This window comes from Triticum dicoccoides, chromosome 6A, assembly GCF_002162155.2.
Source record: "Triticum dicoccoides isolate Atlit2015 ecotype Zavitan chromosome 6A, WEW_v2.0, whole genome shotgun sequence".
Classification (NCBI taxonomy): domain Eukaryota; kingdom Viridiplantae; phylum Streptophyta; class Magnoliopsida; order Poales; family Poaceae; genus Triticum; species Triticum dicoccoides.
The window spans coordinates 127,477,550-127,501,351 of NC_041390.1; the positions used below are offsets into that span (position 1 = coordinate 127,477,550).

General features: G+C 47.5%; 2 protein-coding genes across 2 annotated transcripts; one reads left to right on the top strand and one right to left on the bottom strand.

The window, feature by feature from the left end:
• Nucleotides 1-436: 436 nt before the first annotated feature.
• Nucleotides 437-3,276, bottom strand: LOC119316226 (protein SINE1-like). Its single transcript, XM_037590539.1, has 3 exons — nucleotides 3,040-3,276; nucleotides 1,193-2,624; nucleotides 437-1,082 (listed from the first exon to the last, which is right to left on the bottom strand). Exons 2-3 carry the CDS (start codon nucleotides 2,558-2,560, stop codon nucleotides 525-527), a joined length of 1,926 nt encoding a protein of 641 aa, XP_037446436.1. The 5' UTR covers nucleotides 2,561-2,624; nucleotides 3,040-3,276; the 3' UTR covers nucleotides 437-524.
• Nucleotides 3,277-8,533: 5,257 nt separating this feature from the next.
• On the top strand, nucleotides 8,534-11,322 carry LOC119318949 (zealexin A1 synthase-like). Its single transcript, XM_037593495.1, has 2 exons — nucleotides 8,534-9,458; nucleotides 9,994-11,322. Exons 1-2 carry the CDS (start codon nucleotides 8,553-8,555, stop codon nucleotides 10,609-10,611), a joined length of 1,524 nt encoding a protein of 507 aa, XP_037449392.1. The 5' UTR covers nucleotides 8,534-8,552; the 3' UTR covers nucleotides 10,612-11,322.
• The last annotated feature ends 12,480 nt before the right edge of the window (nucleotides 11,323-23,802 follow it).

The window sequence follows — 23,802 nt, forward strand, 5'->3', positions numbered from 1 at the left end:
GGCGGAGCAGGAGGCAGCTGCGGCGGGGGAGGGGGAGCAGGGCAGCTGCGTTGGGGGGGGAGCAGGGCAGCTGCAGCGGCGGTGAGCAGCGCAGCTGCAGCTTCTGTCTGGAGGAGGAGGACGAGGGAGCGCGGGTTTGGTCGGGAGAAACCAGAGGTTTTTTTTTGCAAATTTGCCCTCACGACATGTTTTTCGGGACGGAGGGAGTACTTTAGTGATCTAGACGCTCTTATATTTCTTTACAAAGGAAGTACTTCGGAATTTTGATGAAAAGATCAGCGGCATATATCTGTAAAATAATGCACTATGTAGTAGCAAACTCCAGAAATATAAACTCGCAAACCAAATCAATTTCAGAAAGTCAAGTAATTACTTTAGCACAGGAACACAACACTTTATAAGCACTTCACAGGCGCAAAATCAACAAGCATAATCAAGGGACTGCAAAATAATTAGGCCAGCTAACCACCACTACTGTGGTATAAGCAATGCAATAACTTAAACAGTAGGGATACCTACAGACATCAAGTGGGGACTAGACCAACATAATCCTCAGAACTATCTTCTATCCTAATTAACACAGCGATGATTGCGACAACGGTCATGATCATGCTCAAAAGACAACCGAATATTGTCTTATACTTCCTGGTCTTCCCGCTGCTTCTTTTCACACAAACATCTAGCTCCTTGAACTCAACCTCAGAGGATTCTTCGCGGGTTGTATCCGCAACTTCAGTACTAGACAGGCCTGATTTATCTTCATTGCAGACAATCTCAGTGGTGCCGTTAGCCCTAGGCCTAACAACAGCAGTTTCAATCTCTTTGTCCCCCTCTTCAGTCTTGCTCTCAGAATGCTCAGATTGCATATCCTCAGATGACTCCGTTAGTTCCTTGTGTTCCTGATCTGATGGTGGTGATGATGATGACGATGACGATGATGATGATGAGCAGTTCAGCTTCATAATTGATTTTTCCTTGTGGCGATCAGAGTCAAAGTCATACGAACTCTGGAGGGATCGGAGAAGCTTTCTCGGCGTCGTGTATAGCTTCACATCATCAATGCTGATTGGCCTTTCAGAGGCCTAGAACAACAATAAATAACAGAGTCAGTTAACAGATCAACTGATGAACACTTTATATATTTTTCGAATCAAAACTAGAGCAGTATAGGCATTTCGTTATGTGAACGTACCTGCGGACTGGGGGTCTCATCTCTTGACAAGGTGTTGTTGGGGCTAGCTGAAACAAACCCTGTGAATGTACCAGTGCACTCAAAATCGGCATCGGTTACTTCGCTGTCACAAACCTCCCCCAGGTCATCTTCAAGGCACTTGCCGTTTGAGCAGAACCTAATGAACAAGCCATCCTTGTTAGAAACATCCACACCATCGTTGCTCCATAACCTCCTGTTCGCGCGCCGACTCTGATCGAAATTGCAAGAGGACTGCCCGATCGAGATGGGCGATTCGGTGAGCGTGCTACTGCCATACATGATGGTTGAGTCTACCACCTGTGATTCAGGGGACTGGAACTGAATCGGTGAAGCAGACATGGTGGAGCTTGCAGGGCTGCTGCCCTTGACATTCCAGAGGCTCCTGCATGGGCTTTTCTCTCTTCTCCTTTGGAAGTTGGAGCCCACCATCGGGCTGGTGGTGACCTCGTGCCTCGACCCCTTCTGCGCAGCAATGTTCTTGGCAGTCTGTGAGGTCTCAAACGCGGCGCCTCGGACGAACGGCATGCGGTCGTTCTGGCATTGCTCCATGACATCCACCACCTTGCCAAGCTCCGAGGATATGCTCCTGGGGTCGACAAACTTCATGAAGAAATTGATCATCTGGATCGCCGAGAGCCGCTTCTGGGAGCTGCTCTCCGCGGCGTCGCCGTCAAGGACCTGCAGGGCAGACCGCACAAGGGACCTCGCATACGCCTCTGCAATCAGGCCATTGTGCTTGACAAGCGCCATTGCCAGGCCCATGTGAGCATTGGACCGGGTCGACCTGTCGTGCATCGCCCCGGCGACCTTCAGGCAGACCTCGTTGACGGCCTCACCGGACGCAAACCTCCAGTTGCTCGACTCGACGAGCGCCTTGAGGCAGAGCGCGGCGCCCGACGCGGCGCCGTCCTGGTCGCTCATGAGCGCGCCGCAGAGGGGCTTGCAGAGGGAGGCGATGATGCGCGCCTTCTCCTCCTCGGGCGCCGAGGGGTCGATGCCGTACCGCGCTATGGCCGGCACCACCTTGGAGCACGCCTGGTGCAGGGGGAAGGAGCCGCCGCTCGAGGACAGCGTGCGCGTGATGGTGGACATGATGTTGCCGATCTGCGGCACGATGTTCCGGCCGTGGACCCTGGCGAGCACCTCGTAGAGCGAGATGGTGAACTCGCCGGAGGGCAGGCCGGGGGGCTTGTTGTCGGAGACCTCGGCGAGGAAGTGGGGGATGGACTTGGAGTCGAGCTGCTTGGCGTAGGACTTGAGCGTCTTCATGGCGTTCCGGCGGCTGTCGGCGTCTTTGTCCAGGTTCTCCAGCTCCTGCCGGAGCAGCGGGCTCAGGCTCCGGCCCATTGGGTTGGTGGTTCTCGCCTTCTCGGGACAGGAAAATGCGGCAGCTTCCGGCGGCGCGCTGGTCCTGTGATTCAAACCCAAGATTCAGGCGAAAAACTTGCATCTTTCCCTCATATATCTAGCATAATTAAACAGATGTGATGGCAAATTGGCCCTAGCATCCATCAAGCATACTATACTCCTACAAGATTACGGTGTATCGGAATTTAGTAGTCCATAAAGTAGTGCCATAAATACCAAATCATGAAATGAATGTCAGATTTTCAGAAACAAGAAACATTCTTTGCAGGGGGACTCATTGTTCCGCCCCACTTCCGCATGGCCACATCAGGAAGAAGCAATCCAATCGCAACTAAACTACACATCGCGCACTTCCCCCCCCGAACCCCCTCCCTTTCCAATCGAGAAACTACTGTAAGGAATCGATGCGTAACAAGACCAGCAAAGAGGGGAGCAGTATGCTCCAGCATTGAACTGACCTGGATCGAAGAACTTGCAAGGCCTCGCAATGAATCAGCAGAGAGCCAGAGACCCAAACCTCTCTCTCTCTCTCTCTCTTTGAAATTTGAACTGGGAGCGTGTCGCAGAAAACTATCTCTCTCTCTCTCTCAAGATTTGAACTGGGAGCGTGGGTCTCGAGTCTCGACAGATGCGGAGGCTAAAATGGGGAGGGGTGTTCAGATTGTGATTCCCCGTCCAGTGGTCAGCCTCCTACTTTTCTCACACTTGGTCTGTCAGACCCAGTGGAGGAGAAATCGGGAGTGCACCATCCGGTCCCATTTTTCAGTAACGGTGCTGGCCACAAGTGCAGGTGCGTCAACAGTTCAGCACTGGCCGTTTCGAACGGACGCTCCGCAGCACGCGCGGAAGGTGCGGGAATTTTGAAATTTGGGGGCGTGGAAATTACAGTCCTAGCCATGGCGGAGCCTATTGATTGACTGTGAGTGGACCGGGCTCACGGGCTCCAGCGTCGGAACTCGCGAGATGCGCCTGGCCCAGCGAGCGAGTGCACGTATGTTATTTTTTTCGTGTTTTCTCATTTCATTTTTTTGTAAGTTAACGCCATCGTTCAACCGGCGGATGTTTCTGCGCGCATCCACCTCCTCTGTGACAGTCGGATTTGATTTGGATCAAACGACTCAGACGCAATCTCTATCCTAGTACAGTTTTCACAACTAATTTTCATCAATAAAAGTATTCAAAAATCCAAGAAACGTTCACGAACTCAATATTTTTTGCGGATTTGAAAAAATGTTCATAAATTTAAAAAGCATGAATTCACAAATGTTCGTGAACTAAGCAATTATCAAAAAAATTTCCCAGTATTTCAAAAAATATTCACGAATTAAAAAATGTTCGCCCATTTAAAAAATTGTTTACCAATTCAAAAACAATTGTCCACAGATTTGAAAAAAGTCACAGATTCAAAAACTGTTCGCCCATTTAAAAAATTATTTACAAACTCTGAAAAAAAGTATTTGCAGATTTGAAAAAAATGTCGCGGGTTCAAAAATGTTCATGAATTCATCAAAAAAAATTACAAACTTGAAAATATATTTGTGAATTCAAAAATTGATCACGGGGTTTAAAAAATGTCCATGGATTTAAAAATGTATGTGAATACATTTTTTTGTGAATTCAAAAAAATTCATTATTCAATAAATGTTTGCGAATTTGAACATGACTGTGAATCCAAAAAAATGTGAATTCAAAAAATGTTCAAGTGAACGACTTTTGAAATTTGGAAACGTTATATGAAATTGCTAACAAAGTTTGAAAATTATAAACATATTTTTGAAGTTGTGAACATTTTTTTAAGACGTGAACAATTTTTATAAACCTGATGATATTCTGAAAAAGCAAACAATTTTATGGAATTTTGAACTAAATTTCAAGGTTCTGAAAATTTTCTGAAAATTTGTTTTTTAAAATCTCAAACATTTTTAGTAAATGAACAATTTATGATATTCGAATAAATTTTTATATTTATGAATTAAGAAAAGAAAAAAGAACGTGGGAAAAAAATCAGGAAGAAAATCAAAATGCCAGGAAAGAAAAAGAACAAGTTCATGAATCTTCTAGAAGGTTCCCAAAATTGGACAGACCCTTCATAAAGGTTCCTTTTTTTAGCATACCTTCGAAAAGGTTCCTAAATCGGCCACACGCTCGCTTCGCTCGATCTATGATGAGGCCGCCCCATCTTCCTACGGTTATGGGTGATCCTTAGCATTAGTGGGCGTCAAACTCCGATCCTGATTTTGAATCAGACCGATGACCGGCCTGTCTTTTTTCTGAACCTTTTTACCAATCTATTGATGCAAAAGGCCAAAAACAACCCAGGTCGAAAAGCACGCGGGCCGGCCGACACATGTGTCGTGTCGTCCCGTGTCAGACATCTTATGTTCATTTCGCTTAATAGAACTACAGTTCTCTCTGTGTGTGTGCGCGCGCGTTTGAACTGCTCGCTTGAGCTGTTGCATGAACTGCCTCAAAAAAAAAAAGCTGTTGCATGAACTCGTGTTGGTTTCATTGTGGTAATGGAGCCACGGAGAGCCTCCCTGTTATCCTAAAAGAGAGAAGAAATGGTACGTCCGCATCGATAAGATTTCATAGCAAATAGATGCCGCCGTGCTCAATACGCACAAAAGTCTTGTTTCAAAAAAAAAACGCACAGAAGCAGAGCTGATATCGGTAGGGCTCCGGCCGGCCTGCCGGCCGAGACGGAGACGTGGATAGGGATCGTGCGAGCGCGTGGAGCAGCCGGTTCGGTGTCGCTGTAACGATGATGCGTTATCCTAACAGAACACAAGTTGGGACTTGGGACAGAATTTTTTTTTTGACAATTCATGCCGTGTGCGTCCAAGAAGGCCATTCTCATCTACACAAGTGCAGACGACGCACGCGTGCAACATAACGAGCTCGTCGATCTGAAGGATCAGCCCGGCTGGTGCCGCTGTATGGGCCAGTTCTTTTCGGCGATTCTCCCAGAATCAATCCCCTTCCCAGCTTCTTCTAGAATCGTCACTTCATATTTTTTTTACAATCCTATCTAGTTAAGGTCTAATTAATTAGGATTGTAAAAAAACATATGGAGTGGTTATTCTGGGAGAAGCTGAGGAGGGGAACGATTTTGGTAGAATCGCCCAAAAGAACTGACCCTATATTGCGAGCGCAAAATGTCATCTCTGACGTCTTCTGACCGAGATCCTCTTCTGGTCCGGTCCAGGCGGCCTGGACCTGTGTACGACGGCGAGATCTGTTCGGCGCGCTGCCGAAACAGTGTGCGCGACACCTTGTCGCCGAACGTGCTTTGCCTGTGGTGTGCCGAGCGAAGGTCGCCACCGCTCTGAGATTTCCATCCTCGTACGTTGGTGTCAGACTGTCAGTGTCACCCCGCGAGAGCGATGACGATCTCAGTTGGCTCCTCTGTCATATACACTAGTAGGATCGTAATTCACAAGACGTCAATTTTCTTGTTGTCTTGGTCGGAAGTTTCGAGCCATGCCCCCACAAGATGCTCAACACCCACCACGTATATTTCCGCGGAAGACGATCCAAAGAAGGAATGCACGCATCGTCATGCTAGACCTCATATATCTTGTGGCAATATGCTATCACGCCGGTTCATAGACAAAGCATAAATCAAAGGTGCTCTTGAGTTAACTGGACAACATAAACGCATGCGAGTAAGTTGCCGAAAGATGACACAGGTATGCATGAATACAGTGGCATAACACGGCCTAGGACGTCTAAGCTCCACGAGAACACCAACGAAAGGGGAAACGACGCAATGTGTGGCCATAGTTGTTCGAGATGGACAAGGGTTTTCACCCGAAACCCTGGTACGGAGAGACGAACCAACGATGTCCTCAAAAGAAGAGCGGTAGCCGCGGGTGTCACCACCGTGGTCGCCAAAACGCGGAGTTTTCACTCAGCAGCTCACAAGTGCGACCATGAGACACCCAGAACAACCGCGATGAGCACAAACCCCTAGACCCGGATCTCGGTGTTGCCGCTACCAACGACAGAGGGCAAGCATGAGCCACCCGCGGCTACACACCTAATTGCCCAAATGACCAAGAGGCATAGCCACCACTGTTATCATGATGACTATCTTAGAGCTAAAAATGCGGATCACTTTGCTGCCAGCAATCAGGAAGCTGGTTAGTTGATGGGCAATGTTAGCTGGTTATCCCACATATATACATTGCTTTTGGAAGGGATATGGACGCCCTTTGCTTTTATGGTCATGTTGTAATTACCAACACGAGACAACATAACAACTATATGTTACCCTGTGTCCGTTTGATAGTTAGCAACATGAGACAACTAAAATTACTAGCTGACCATGCTACAACTTTTTAGTATGTTAGATGACAAGCACCACTATAGTAGGCCATGTACTCCCTTCGTCCAATAATATAAGATGTTTTTGCAAGCTATATTAGCTTGCAAAAACATCTTGTATTATGGGACGAAGAGAGTAGATACATGGTAGTTGTGGTGAGTTCTAGTTTTAAAATTGTTTTCTTGTCTCATGGAAATTGTTTTCTCCTTCATACCATATGTTCGCTCTGACCTAGTGTCTCCTCATCGCAAGTGATAGATCTATCCTCCTACCACCTCCACAATGCATGCCATAAGGAGATCGGAAAATCCTTGCGATGTCTCGATCTGTCGTGCTAGCTGAGGCCACTATACTTTCATCACTTTGTGGATCGTACCATGGTCCGCTAGCTGGTGCCAACACAATACACTGCTAGGAACTGATCAATGTATTTTACTTTTTTGTCACTCAAGTCTGAAGTAATATGATCTATACACAAAAATGTTACCACCAACTTTGAGTGGATTATACAATCTATTAGTCTAACTATGTAATACACTTTTTTGCGGGGAAACTATGCAGTGCACTTGCAAATATAGGACGATGGTTTATCAAATTGGTTGATGCCTTTGGTTATTTACTCTTCATATTAGCTTTGTCTAAAGTCAAACTTCATAATCTTTGACCAAGTTGGTAGAAACAAATATAAAAATATACACCACCAAATCAATATTATTAGATATCATCATTCAATATATTTTGACATCGTATAGATTTGTATTGTAGATGTTCATAGTGTTTTCTATAAACATGATTAAACTTTATGAATTTTGACCTCAATCAAAGCTAATATGTCAAATATTTATCATTGCTATCTCTATAATATCAATGCATGCTATGTAAATCGAAATTGCCAGTGAGGGATAATTTTGGCTCTAGAGGGCATATGCCCCCGAATGAACAATAAGTTTAGAATAAATAGTTAAAGAAAACTGATTTCTCTTTTAGATGTTCATGGTAGTGTAGCAAGCGTGTTTGATAACTTTTATACGAAATTGGACAACAATGCTTTGTCGGTGAAAAATTATTAAGTGTAACATTTAGAGTTTAATTTACTTTTAATTTTTGCACGGGTCAAAATGCTAAGGCTTTCATTCCACCTAAAATTTTGCATGTAACATTAGAATGTGACCATATACACATCTAATTTTAATGGATAATTTCGACATTTTAAAAAATAAAGCATTTTGGTGTCCATGGGACCGAATTGGATTTACTTTTAATCTTTTTTATTTTTGCGGGAATCTGAATGTTCTATCTTATGTGTGTTATTTTTTTTCTTATTTGGTCCTCATGTCTAAATGGTGGATCTGCACCTTACAATGATCCTGGCCATCGCGCTATTTGTGAGTGCCTACGTCTGTACTGTGTTTAGAAAAAAAATGCTTATCTATAGTTAGCTGCAATAGGCAGACAATACTCACAGCTTTTGAATTTGTTGGTATGTTCCCGCGACAAAAAAAAATTGAATTTGATCGTATGTGCGCCAGCGCGAGCAGTACACTTGTGTTCTCCGTTCAAGTAATTAACCTCCTTATATAAGACCGGCCTTAGAGTCACTCCACTACACTGCCTCAGCTGAAGCTGAACACGCGGCTCCCCGCCATGGAGCAATGGGCGTACTACCTCTGCCTCTTCTTGGCTCTCCTCCTCCCTCTCCTGCTCCTCAACCTCAGGCTCAACACCAAGCGTCCCGGCGTGCGTCTGCCACCAGGCCCATGGCGGCTGCCGGTCATCGGCAGCCTGCACCACCTCGCCGGTAACCCGCTCGTGCACCGTGTCATGGCTGACCTCGCGGGCCGGCTGGACGCGCCGCTCATGTACCTCAAGCTCGGGGAGGTGCCGGTCGTGGTGGCCACGTCCCCGGAGGCCGCCCGCGAGATCATGCGGACGCACGACGTCGTCTTTGCGACACGGCCTTGGAGCCCCACCATGAAGATCATGAACTCCGAAGGGGAAGGGCTGGTATTCGCACGCTACGGCACCCCGTGGCGGCAGCTCCGCAAGATCTGCATCCTGGAGCTTCTCAGCGCGCGCCGCGTGCAGTCGTTCCGCCACATCAGGGAGGACGAGGTCGGCCGCCTCGTGGCCGCCGTCGCGGCGGTGCCGCCTGGGGAGCCAGTGAACTTGAGCGAGCGGATCGCCGTGCTCATCACCGACTCGGCGGTGCGCGCCATGATCGGGGACAGGTTCAAGAGGCGGGAGGAGTTCTTGCAGACGCTCGAGGAAGGGGTCAAGCTCGCCACCGGGTTCAACCTTGGCGACTTCTTCCCATCGTCGTTGCTCGCCAACTTCATCAGCGGCACGGCACGGCTGGCGGAGGAGAACCACCGCAAGAGCTACGAGCTCATGGAGTACGCGATCAAGCAACACGAGGAGCAGAGGGCCGCCGCCTCGGCGAACGGCGACGTGGAGGAAGGAGAGGACCTAGTGGGCGCGCTCTTGAGGATCCGCAAGGAAGGTGGCCTCGACGTGCCTCTTACCATGGGAATGGTCAAAGGAGTCATACTTGTAAGTGCACTAGCTCCTTAATTTGTTTCAGAATACTTTGTCCTCTACTATGTGTTATACTTACTTAAAACATGTACTCCCTCCGTTTCAAAATAGATGACCCAATTTTATACTAACTTTGTATTAAAATTAATAGTATAAAGTTGAGTCATCTATTTTGAAACGGAGGGAGTATTAAAACAAACTAATTATACTACGTTTTAAAAGTACATTTGGTAATAGATTTGGTATTATGGATGTGATGTTGTCAATGTTGAAATTATTTCTAAATTTATATCAAAACAAAAAGTTTGGACAACATAGATTCAAAAAGGTCAAACATTTTGAAACGAGAGAGTAGTTAGCAACACAGTAGGTATCTTAATTTGTTTTTTTTTCTTCTTTGATTCAATCTGAATTCAAGAAATGGCATATGTTATATTCGCTATTATTCTAGGATTTGCTACTTGATGTCTCGCTTTTTTAAGGGCAGACAAATCCTTGAATGCCAAGAAGAACTTGCAATTTCTAAATTGTGTAAATTGACATACTGTAGGATTTATTTGGCGCTGGGAGCGAGACATCAGCTACCACGCTTCAATGGGCCATGTCAGAGCTCATGAGGAACCCAAATGTAATGCGGAAAGTACAAGCTAAAGTACGCGGAAACCTCCAAGAAAAGCATAAAGTGACCGAGGATGACTTGACCGATCTCAAGTACCTCAAACTCGTCATCAAGGAGACAATGAGGTTGCATCCAGCCGCACCATTGCTTCTCCCTAGGGAGGCCAGTGAGCCTTGCAAAATCCTCGGGTACAATGTACCCAAAGGTACCACGGTGTTGGTGAATGCGTGGGCGATTGGCAGAGACCCAAGGCACTGGGAAGACTCCGAGGAGTTCAAACCAGAAAGGTTCGATTCTGGCACGATTGACTTCAAAGGCACAGACTTTGAATACATACCGTTTGGGGCGGGCCGGAGGATGTGCCCTGGAATGACGTTTGCTCAAGCCAACATGGAGATCGTGCTCGCCGCACTGGTCTACCACTTCGATTGGGAGCTCCCGAATGGGGTGAAGCCTGATGGGTTGGACATGACAGAGAAGATGGGAGTAACTGTTCGGCGGAAGAACGATCTGCATCTATACCATGTGGTCCGCGTGCCTCCGATTTGATTTGCACTTGCATTAATATGCGAAGACGAAAATGAATTCTCATCTACTATGCCTTCTATATATGTGCCTTTCTCAAACGCGGAGGCTGTGTGAAGAAGTATTGTTAATTACGTCACTACCAATTAAGAGTCAAGTTATGTGTGTCATGAGTGTGTGTGATTCCTATATTCATGTCTACTAGGAAGGCTCATCACACTACAGAAATCTGAGTAAATACTTTGCTTATAAAGCATATACATCACTTCATCATAAAATTAGACGCTCAGGATATCTTGTAGACTTGTACCACTGACCACTCCATGCCATATTTATATCATATTAGATGTATCTAATTAGGGGGTAGGACGGATCGGGTGTTCGGCTCTGTTTGAGGGGAAGTGAAGACGGAAGACAATTTAGTGGCGGCAGGAGAGATTTGTGAGGATGAGTATCCTCCGGTTACATCTTTTGATTCAGCGTGATCGGGTGGACCATGATCTAGAGTTGTAAAGGGGGATGCGCATGTTGGAGGCCATCGTGGCCATTCCTCAGCAGCGCAAGGGGAATTCTGCATCACCGAAGTGGGATCTGGTGGTCATGAACCTGGAGGTTGCCAGCCGTGCGATGGCGGATGACTTGTCATGGATCGCCTGCTTTCAAGCACATCCTTTGCAGCTTTAAAGTGAACTTTTGCTAGTTTCTATCAACCAATTCCTTTTTCTATTCATTGGATTCGACACTCATACTTATGTAAAAGGCTATGATAGTTTCAATACACCTGTGGTTTATCAGGTATGTATGTGGCAAAATGTGCAAGGATGTTTGTTCTAGTGTTTTTGGACTTTAGATAAATTTAAAAGTTTTGCTCGCTTAGTATGAACGTTTATGTGGTACATAGTGGGTATTGTGTCATCGGTTTCGTATCTTGAGATTAGTCCTTCTATTTGTAGTTGACCCCTTTTGTAATAAAGGAAACTTTGCAACCTTTTAAATTGTAATATTTGGTGCTTTACGATATCCGTAAATATTGTTTGTGCTCATATTCGTCGAAAAACTGTTCGAAACAACAAAGTGTTAGCAATTCAGCAAACAATTTCAGTCTAAGTACATTACAAGCATTTCAGCATACAACTTATACCATAATAACCTCATACTACAATCTCAAAAAGGAATTGAACGGCAAATTCTATACGCAGCAGATTCGGTGGTCCATAGTTTTCCAAAATCTTGATTCTCGAGAATCCTGGGCGAAAGAACTGGCCCTTAGAGAGGTAGATGTATCCTTGAATAGTATCGGCAAGGTCAACATTCAAGCGCGTGAGCGGTCAATTTGGTATCGATGTACATTGTTTTTTTTCCTTTTATGAGAATCTTGATCGCTGTACATTGTTTTTTTTAGCATCAGTACAGACACAAGCGCTCATATACACGCGCATACACTCACCCCTATGAACGCGCACACACACACCTTACCCCTATGAGCACCCCCGAGAGACTGAGCCGGCATATCATCTTGAGATTTACGAAGTCACCGTAGGCGCCTTGTCGTCGACGGGAACGTCTCCTCCCACTGAAAGCGCATCGCCGGAAATCCTGAAATAAATTCAGGAATAATGCGAGCACCAGGATTTGAACCCTGATGAGTTGGGGATACCACTATCCACCTAACCAACTCAACCACAGGTTGATTCGCATCGCTGTACATTGTTGTCCTAAGTACTAACAGCAGTTCAATTAAAAAAAAGTACTAACATCAGTCGGGAAAATGCATGCCGTGTGCGCCCATGAATGTGGGTGCAGCAGCAACATTTTATGTGGCGGCCGAAGCAAAATCTCATCCCCGGAATCCTCGAAGGCTCGGACTAAGGCCTTCCCCTACATCTGTATTAAACTGATGTGCTAGCCAGATTTCTCAAAAGTACAAAAGCAACATATTTTAATACCCCCCCTCACGATCTGTGCTGTGGACGTATAGGAAGACCTTAGACCTGGGATCGAGATTAGATCGCAACTATTTTTTTTATTAAATAATGCGTTGGCCTGGATTTGATCCCAAGGCCTTGTGACTCTGATACCATATTAAACTGATGCGCTAGTCAAGTTTCTCAAAAGTACAAACTGATAAAAAAAGGCTAGACAACGTATTTTAACAATGTGCGTATAATGGCAGACAATCCAGTGAAAGCGGATCTTTGCTACACCTACGTAAACATCTAACGTAATTTTACGTGCATGTTGGCTTGGCACATTTTAATTGAAAGAAAAACTCACGTGGGCTTCACCCCATTAAAACCAGGGAGCGTGATTAGTTGAGGGAGGGAAGAAAGTAAGTTTACGTTAATAACTTCGGTAGATGTAGCATTATTGGCGAAAGCCAGGCCCCAGGCCCCCACGCAACCTTCTTTGAAATTTTAGAGCAACTCTAGCAGACTTTGCATCCGGTGCAAATCCGCATAATTCCGGCGATTATACGGGCTCGACCCATTTTTCTGGCCAGACCAAAGCTCGCATCGGTGTCCGGCCCGTAAATTTTTTTGCCGCAGCCCGCAAATGCAACCCCCGAGCCACTATAACTGCGGGTTTGCGAGGCAGATGCGGGTTGAAACCCTATCTTCCCGCCGCCGCGTTCCCCTCCAATTCCTCACCGCGCCGCTCGATTTCTCGCCGCCGGCGAGCCTTGAACCACCATGGCCGACTCGGGGGATGAGGCGGAGCGCCGCCGCCGCGCCAGATCTGACGCCGCGGGCAAGCGGGGGGCGCGTCGGTGGCTCGACCAGGGTGCCCGGCCGCCGCCGGCATTCGACCGGCGGGAGCTTGACGAGTTCGAGCTCGAGCGCGCCCGTCGCCGCCGCGCCTCCTCCGGCAACTGGTCCGCGGGGAGCTCATCTGGCCACGGGTCCGCGGGGTGCTCATCCGCGGGCGCATCGAGCTCGCGGCTCGTTCCGGTGAAGAGGGAGCCAGAGGAGGCCGTGCCCGATGCACCGCCGTGCTGAGGCGTCATCGGACCCGAGGACTACCTCCCACCGGGGCAGGAGGAGCTCCTCGAGCGCGTCGTCCTCGAGCGGTCGGCGAGAGATCAGGAGGAGATGGAACAACGCATCCGGCGCGAGCTCGAGTACGAGCGGCTCTTCCTCGAGACGGGCCTCACGGCATCGCAGGCGCACGCATCGAAGGAGGCCGACCTGCGCGTAATGAAGGAGGAGCAGGCGAAACTCTTCGTCGACCTCGACTCCGACTCCTCCGACTCCGACTGATCGCCGCCGATGGGCAGATATCGCAGGAGCTCCGGTGAGCTCAATTTTGTCGCAGTGGTGCGGTAGCGTAGGCCTGTCTACCATATCTAAGCTTTATGTATGTATGTGGCTTGTATGAACTTATATGCGAAGAAGAACCATTTATGCGAGTGAGCTCCGGCGAGCTGTTGCTTAAATTTCTCGCGCGAAACAACTTTTTAAAAAATTTAGGTGTTTGTTTGCAGTTTCTAGTCTGCCGTCGCAAATTTCAGCCTGCATAACCGCCTCCGTGCGACCTGCAGACACATTTTGCAGGTGGACAAAATGCGGGATCTGCTAGAGTTGCTCTTACGGCTTAGCGCTTTCTGCTGAGGTGCGGAGCAAAGGTCGCTACCCCACTCTGAGATTTCCATCCCCATCCCCTTTGGTCTCACACCAGCGGGAGCGACGACGAGCTCAGTTGGCTCCTCTATCATTATCATAATAGTAGTAGGATCAATAGACGTCATTTTTTCTCGCTGTCTTCATCGGGAGCATCAAGCCATATCCCCGCAAGGTGCTCAACATCCACCACGTTTATTTTCGCAGAAGCTGTGTACACGTATCTTTGTGCGGAAGGACTGCATGCACCGTCATGCGGTCACGCCTCAGATTTCCTCGCCCTTCGCAAGTATCTCGATCAACTGGTGCACGAGACACGGACCGTCATGCTCATACCTCAGATACATAGATCCGACCGAAAGTTTCAATGCCATTATGCCAATCGCAATCTTAGTCAAATTTTCCACTTGTTAGTTGTTCCTACGTTACCAGCAACGACGACATGGCATCACTGCCTTGCTACAGCTAGACTGTTGGCAATATGAGCAAATTACTACAAGATTTAATCCGAATAAACAGAAGATAAATCATGACTACAGCAATAGAGATTAAACTAATCATATGAACTAGCATAGCAGATGAACAGATTACATCTAGGGCACATACTAGAAATATGAATTCTACTACGATCTCGAACAGGAAGGATAGAATCACATACGGTGCAGCGGGAGCAACACCGCCGGCGTTGACGTTGTCACCCATGTCGTCGAGGATGAGGTTGCCGAGGTCGGGGAAGAAGTCGTCGTTCGCGAAGTCGTCGCTGCCAGCAGTCGCGCGAGTGCGCTCCCTAAAAACCCGATCGCCCCTCTCCCGTACAGGATCACGAGAGACGGGGTTCCGGAGGCCTGCTGTCCCTTCTTCCGGTGCACGCCGAAAGGAGGGATGGAGAAGACTTGCTTGGCGATGCAATGATCTGGAACGGTGGTGAGAAACCATAACCATACGAAGCGACAGCGGCTAGGGTAGACGTCTGTCTGACTATATAATGCGGGCCGGGTAGGTCGTGGAAATAAACCCCACGTCCGAGTCGTCATGATCCAAAAGAATCGAAAACGGTTCAGTAATTAACGCGTCCGTTAATTATTAATTAATGACTCATTACTTTTCCCGAGCAGCAAAAATAGACAACATGCATAGCTCTGTCCTCGGCTCGGCTCAATCCCGCAACTCGCGGCGCGTTGTGACGAGGCGTGGCGTGGCGTGGCGAGCGAGGAGGAGGAGCGCGTGTGTAGGTCTTCTCTTCTCATGCTTATATAAGTGGTAGAAGAGCTCACCTTATAAAAAGGTGCAACTCTCTCTAAACTTCCAGGGTGGGACTAAACTTTAGCCTCACTCACTTCACTCACATGTGTGCATGAATGGGCCAAGAGAATTTCAGAATTTTAGTTAGGCTTTGGGCCAAAGACCTACTAGCAAAATTCCAACAATCCCCCACAAAGTCTCATTGGCACATCTCATCATTTAGTTCCAAAATATTGTTTATATACCGATGCTTAGTGGAGACTGTGAAGTTAAACTTCCACTCAGAGATTTATGCTACACTAGATCACAACTTGAATAGTGGACTATGCCTTGAACTACAAGTTTTCTGCGAAACTAATTTCACACAAATTCTTGATCGATACTTGGCTGCCGCAAGGCTTCCCCGCGGGTGGAGCGTATACGTCATACTCCAGGGCCTTTTCATGAATTTATTAGAGAACACTCAATTCTCACAGACTGCGACGTTAACAGTCAAATTCATATAGGTGTGTTCCTCAGAAGATGTTCTGCAGGACAACATCTCTGCTTACCCGAATAAGCCACTTGAAACACATTAAGATAAGTATCAACCTGCCATGCAGATCAGGAGAGTATTGCATCTTCACGGAGTGGGATAGTTAATATAGGGATACTCTCCTTCCAGCTGACCAACAGCTTGTCTCCCACTTTTACTTCACGGGATCTCCGATCACATAGAGTGGGTTACCACTATGGACAACTCATGCGGTGGGTCTCAAACCCATCTCCATCGATGCATTATCTATCACATTACGTGATAGACCCTTTGTGAAGGGATCTGCCAAGTTTTTCGACGTATGGATATAATCCAACGTAATAACTTCGGAGTTCCTCAATTTTCTGACAGATTTTAGTCTTCTCTTCACATGTCTTGAGGAATTCATATTGTCCTTCGAACTATTTATCTTGACGATCACAGTTTGATTATCACAGTTCATCAGGATAGGGGGTATTGGTTTTTCAACCATAGGTAAGTCCATCAAGAGTTCACGAAGCCACTCTGCTTCAACAGTGGCAGTGTCCAATGCTGTGAGTTCTGCTTTCATAGTTGACCTCGTTAAGATGGTCTGCTTGCAAGACTTCCAGGAAACAGCGCCACCATCAAGTGTAAAAACATAACCACTTGTGGCCTTTATCTCATCAGCATTAAAAATCCAGTTTGAGTCACTATAACCCTCCAGTACCCTTGGATACCCGATGTAGTGAATCCCATAGCTCGCGGTGCCTTTCAAATAGCGCATAACCCTCTCAAGCGCATGCCAATGATCATCTCCCGGTTTTGACACAAACCGACCCAGCTTGCTCACAGCAAAAGAGATGTCAGGCCTCGTGGCACTCGCCAAATACATAAGCGAACCAATAATCTGAGAATACCTCAGTTGATCTCTAGCAATCTGTCGATTCTTTCGAAGCAACACACTAGCATCATATGGAGTTGGAGAAGGTGTGCAGTCGCTACACCCAAAACGACTCAAGACCTTTTCCACATAGTGAGACTAAAGCAGTGTGATCTCACCATTCTCATCTCTCAACAGCTTGATGTTTAAGATAACATCAGCTACTCCTAGATCCTTCATCTCAAAACAGCGAGATAAGAAATCCTCAACTTCCTTGATTAAATCAAGTTTGGTTTCAAATATCAATATGTCGTCGACATACAGACAAAGAATAACTCCTTCGCCCCCACCATAGCGATAGTACACGCACTTGTCACCATCGTTTACTACAAAGCCGGCAGCAGTTAATGTTCTTTCGAACTTCTCATGCCACTCCTTAGGAGCTTGTTTAAGGTCATATACAGACTTTAATAACTTGCACACCTTTCCTTCCTGACCAGGTACTACAAAACCATCTGGATGATCCATGTAAATTTCCTCCTTCAACTCTCCATTGAGGAAAGCTGTCTTAACGTCCATTTGATGAACGAGAAGACCATATGAGGCAGCCAGTGATAGTAGCACCCGAATTGTGGTCAGTCTAGCCACGGGTGAGTAAGTATCAAAGAAGTCTTCACCTTCTTTCTGGGTATAACCCTTGGCCACAAGCTGTGCCTTGTACTTTTCAATCGTACCATCAGGTCTAAGTTTCTTCTTGAACACCCACTTACATCCTACAGGTTTGCACCCATAAGGGCGGTCAGTGATCTCCCAGGTATCGTTATCTAAGATGGAATCCATCTCGCTACGTACAGCTTCCTTCTAGTAGTCAGCATCAGGAGATGCACAGGCTTCTGAAATAGTCCTGGGTGTGTCATCCATGAGGTACACAATGAAATCATCACCAAAGAACTTTGCAGTCCTCTATCTCTTACTCCTCACAGGAGTTCCATTGTCACCCTCAACAGGATTCTCAACGTGTTCCATCGCAATGGTGGGTTCAGGAATTACAGTTAATTCCTCACCAGATGGAGTAGGTATCTCCTGATTTGATGAACTCGACATATCCTTCATAGGAAATATGTCCTCAAAGAAAGTTGCATCATTTGACTCCATAATCGTACCAACATGCATGTCGAACACCTCAGATTTTATTATCAAAAATCTATAGCCGATGCTATGAAAAGCATAGCCCAGAAGAACACAATCCACGGTTTTTGGTCCAAGCTTGCACTTCTTGGGAATTGGTATATTGACTTCCGCCAAACAGCCCCAAGTACGTAGGTAAGAGAGTTTCAACCTTTTCCTTTCCCACTCCTCAAATGGAGTCATGGTCTTATGCTTTGTGGGAACCCGGTTTAGGACATGACACACAGTCATTAGCGCCTCCCCCCACCATTCTTTGGATAGACCTGAAGTGTCTAACATGGTGTTAACCATATCAGTTAGAGTTCGGTTCTTTCTTTCGGCTATCCCATTTGACTGGGGAGAGTAGGGAGGCGTCCTCTCATGGATTATACCATGTTCCGCACAAAACAGATCAAATTCATTGGAAAAATACTCTCCACCACAATCGGACCTAAACCGTTTAATTTTTCGATCAAGTTGGTTCTCTGCCTCAGCTTTATAGTTTTTGAAGAAAGTCAAAGCCTCATCTTTTGATTTCAGAAGATACACATAACAATATCTAGTGGAGTCATCAATCAACGTCATGAAGTATCTCTTTCCACCTTTTTTCAACACGCCATTCATCTCACAAAGATTAGAATGTATAAGCTCTAGTGGCGCCAAGTCTCTTGCCTCTGCAGTCTTATGGGACTTGCGAGGTTGCTTAGCTTGCACACATACTTGGCACTTAGAGCCCTTGACAGGAGAGATTTTCGGAATTAAATTCATATTGGCTAGCCGCGTCATGCATCCAAAGTTAATATGACAAATTCGTGAATGCCAAATATCAGACTCATTATTGTGGCAAACATTATTAATAACTTTAGTGCAAATATCTGACAAAGATAGGCGGAACAAGCCTCCGCACTCATAGCCTTTTCCAACAAATTGTCCACACTTAGAAATTACAACTTTATTGGATTCGAAAACCAACTTAAAACCATCTCGACATAAACGGGAACCGCTAACGAGATTTTTATTGATGGACGGCACATGATGAGCGTTCTTCAGACGCACGGTCTTCCCCGAAGTAAACTTCAGATCGACCGTACCAACACCTCGAACGATGGCATGTGACCCGTTCCCCATCAGCACGGGAGAAGTCCCAGTGGCCTGGTAAGAAGAAAACATGGAGGCGTCAGCACAAACATGTACATTGGCACCGGTGTCAATTAACCAATCAAGGGATTGAAATACTGAAAGGTTGGTAGGAAAAATATCGTACCCTGATTCCTTCATATCAGTATCACCGATGACGACATTAGCGGACTTGCCACTCTTCTCATGTCCGCGCTCCTCAAAGCGGTTAGGACACTTCAGAGCCCAGTGATTAGGATCACCGCAGACATGGCAAAGTCCCTTCCCCTTCTTATGAGAATTCTTCTTGAAGTTGGTAGAATGTGATGGCTTGTTCTTTATATCAAACTTGCCTTTGCCCTGAGTTTTGTTCTTGTTGTTTTTGAACTTGTTGGGCTGGAAGTTCTTCTTCTGTACCATGTGGGCACTAGAACCTCCCTCAGCAACTCGAGCACGTGTGTCCTTTTCTCTCGCCTTCTCTTCAACATCAAGAGTACCAATGAGATCCGCAACAGAAAACTCGTGTCTCTTGTGTTTCAGGGAAGTAGCAAAATTGTTCCATGAAGGTGGAAGCTTGGCAATGATGCCCCCGGCAACAAATTTGTCCGGCAACACACACTTGAAGTACTCAAGTTCTTTTGCGAGCGACTGTATCTCATGAGTCTTCTGTACAACAGTGCGCTCATCAGTCATCTTGTAGTCATAGAATTGCTCCATGACGTACAACTCGCTGCCGGCGTTCGAGGCACCAAACTTGGCCTCGAGCGCAGCCCACATGTCCTTGCCGTTGTCAAACGACATATACGAATCCACAATTGAGTCATCAAGAACACTCAGAAGAGTGCCTTTAAAGAGGGTATCGATCTTCTCAAAAGCTTCCAGCTGTGCTGGATTAAGATCGCCCTCAGGCTTGCCCTTGGTGGCGTCATAGCAGCCCATGGTCTGAAACCAGTAGACTGCTCTCGTGCGCCACCTCTTATATTGCGCCCCCTTAAAGGCAGGCGGCTTCAGATGCGCAGCAAAACTACTCGGAGTAAATTGCCTATAATCAGGTTTTTGGATTGTTGGAAATATGAGCAAATTACTACGAGATTTAATCCGAATAAACAGAAGATAAATCATGACTACAGCAACAGAGATTAAACTAATCATGTGAACTAGCATAGCAGATGAACAGATCACATCTAGGGCACATACTAGAAACATGAATTCTACCATGATCTCGAACAGGAATGATAGAATCACATACGGTGCAGCGGGAGCAACACCGCCGGCGTTGACATTGTCACCCATGTCGTCGAGGATGAGGTTGCCGAGGTCGGGGAAGAAGTCGTCGTTCGCGAAGTCGTCGCTGCCAGCAGTCGCGCGAGTGCGCTCCCCAAAAACCTAATCGCCCCTCTCCCGTACAGGATCACGAGAGGTGGGGTTCCGGAGGCCTGCTGTCCCTTCTCTCGGTGCACGCCCAAAGGAGGGATGGAGAAGACTTGCTTGGCGGTGCAATGATCTGGAACGGTGGTGAGAAACCATAACCATACGAAGCGACGACGGCTAGGGTAGACGTCTGCCTGACTATATATTGCGGGCCAGGTAGGTCGTGGGAATAAACCCCACGTCCAAGTTGTCATGATCCAAAAGAATCGGAAACGGTTCAGTAATTAACGTGTCCGTTAATTATTAATTAATGACTCATTAATTTTCTCGAGCAGCAAAAATATAGACAACGTGCATAGCTCTGTCCTCGGCTCGGCTCAATCCTGCAACCCCCGGCGCGTCGTGACGAGGCATGGCGTGGCGAGGCAAGCGAGGAGGAGGAGCGCGTGTGTAGGTCTTCTCTTCTCATGCTCATACAAGTGGTAGAAGAGCTCACCTTATAAAGAGGTGCAACTCTCTCTCAACTTCCGGGGTGGGACTAAACTTTAGCCTCACTCACTCCACTCACATGTGTGCATGAATGGGCCAAGAGAATTTCAGAATTTTAGTTGGGCTTTGGGCCAAAGGCCTACTAGCAAAATTCCAACATAGACAACACTCGTATTCTTCGTTCTAATTACTAACCTCTTTGTACATCCAGAAAGATGAGACGAAGCACCTCACAAGGCTCCTCAGAGCATAGAGCATTTCGACCGTCCAATCATTTACTTGATGCGTTTTCGGCCGTCGGATCTTGGTCCCAGAGGACCCTGGCTGTCAGATGAAAACCAAACACTCTCGCAATAAATAGTGGCCGAAAACACGTGCTACCGCGCGTAATTTTGCTGCCCCGCCGAGGGAATTTTCGTCATTTCGCACGTAGGAGTATAAAAGGCAGCCGCTGCCGTGGAGATGACCTAGCCGCCTCCTCCCTCCCGCACTCGCGCCTCCTGACGAAGCTATGTACCTAGGGTAGGGTCATGGATCTGTTCAAGATACCCTCCTCAAGGACATCCCTAAAGGTACCAGGAGCATTCGAAGAAAAATCATCATCCACTCGACCATGAAGTTATGTTCTACTCGACCATCCTGAAGACACTCGACCGTATAGATAATCACTCGACTACCAGAAGAGCTAGGGCCTCTCCACTCTACAACGGTCGGGAATTAAGTCATAACTTTAATGGTCATTATGTATCTTTATTACAGGCATTACCAGTAACACCCAAATCTTTATGTATCTTAAACCCTCTGTGACGTGGGCTGGCTGGGGTCCTGGCGCACTCTATATAAGCCACCCCCCTCCACAGGCACAAGGGTTCACACTTTCTGTAACACACACGCATATAATCCAGTCGACCGCCTCCGGGCTCCAAGACGTAGGGCTGTTACTTCCTCCGAGAAGGGTCTGAACTCGTAAAACTCCTGCGTACAACTCCTCCATAGCTAAGATCTTGCCTCTACATTCGTACCCCCATTCTACTGTCAGACTTAGAACCACGACAGTTGGCGCCCACCGTGGGGTAGGTGTCTTAGCGATTTGTTAGAGAAGTTGCAATTTTTCCGATCCCCTTCATCATGGTTTCAGGCGGAGGTTTGGCTGAGGTCTGCGAGATCCGTCTCGGCGCGCTCGTGTTTGTCGCCGACAACTCCGCTTGGCTTCAGGAGGCTCCACTCGACGTCAACGCACTCCCCATCCGCGGGGCAACACACTTTCGCGTGTGCGTCCGCGGCGTCCTCCTGCGGCAGCCGTCGACTCAGTATCGGTCGGCTCCTATAGCTTCCCCCCTCCCTGCAGCCCACCGGAGCAAACGTTCCGGTCGGTCGAGGCTTCAGCGGTGGGTGAGGCATGCGGTGGCTCGCCAATCGGCCACCCCTAGGTCGCGGCGATCGAGCCCGACGAAACTCTCTACGGCCTGTTCGACTGGCTCCGTAGAGACTGCATCCGAGTGCGACAGCAGCGACCCCGCGGCGAAAGTTTTGATGGTCAATGGACCATGTAGTCCTCCCGGCTTCACCCGTGAAGACGGAGGTGACGGTGGCGGCAATCCGTGTCGTGTCCACGAAGAGTACCGACCTGAACCCCTCTCTTCACAGAGGAGGGAGGAACTTCGCCGTTGGAACATGGATGCACTTCACACTCCTATCGTTGGAGAAACCCCTGAGGCTCGGGCCTTGGAGGAGGCGCGTCTGGCCAACTTGGCTGAGCGCACTCGACTAGAGAACCTCCAGCACGCACTCGACGAGCGTGCTCGGCAATGTGCTCCTGAATCGAGTCGACGTCAACTTTTCCCACCTCCGACTCAGGTATACCGAACTCCAATTCAGAATCTTGCAGCTGCAGCCCAAATAGCGGAGTCAATTCAACCTTCCCAGTCAGAAGCTGGTCAAGGTTTGGTGCAGATCCGGGCTTTGCTCCGAGCCGCGGAAGAGCAGAATACAGTAGTATCTCAGTCGTGGAATAGGATTCACAGCAGATCCATATTTGCAGACACGGCCCAGTCGGCTCACAGCCCGAGATCGCCCCTGAGGCGTGAAGGACGTGGAGACCGACGAGATCAGTACAGAAACCGTGAGCAGTATGATCACCGACTCGATCACGATGATCATCGTCGAGGGCCCACGCCTCCCCCAAGGAGTGGATCATACGTGCCTCGGCAGCAGGATGACAGATGCCCTCACAGTGGTGGGCCAAGGATTCCGGTCGACCCCAGGGAACCAAGCTTTGATGCGAGATCTATCCTCGTTCAGGGTCTGGTCGACAGAAATAGAGCTCACAGAGAAGGCCCTGACAGAGATTTTCCAACCAGCAGTAGAATGCATGTCTCAGGCGCAAAGTGCTTCAGCAGAGCCATCAAGTCTGCTGTGATTCCTCACAACTTCAGATTGGTGATTGGAGTCAGTAAATTCATTGGCGAGTCCAAGCCAAACACTTGGCTTGAGGATTACCAAGTGGCTGTACAAATCGGTGGCGGCAACGATGAAGTGGCCATGAAGCATCTTTCTTTGATGCTAGAGGGCTCGACCAGGGCGTGGCTGAATCAGTTAGCTCCCGGTAGCATTTATACTTGGGAGGATCTTGCCCGAGTATTTGTCAGAACATTTGAAGGTACTTGCAAAGGGCCGGCAGGGCTAACAGAATTACAATGTTGCGTTCAGAAACCGAATGAAACTTTGAGAGATTATATCCAGAGATGGATCACATTGCACCACACGGTGGAGAATGTGTCTGATCATCAGGCAATTTGTGCCTTTAAAGAAGGCGTCAAATATCAGGAGTTGAATCT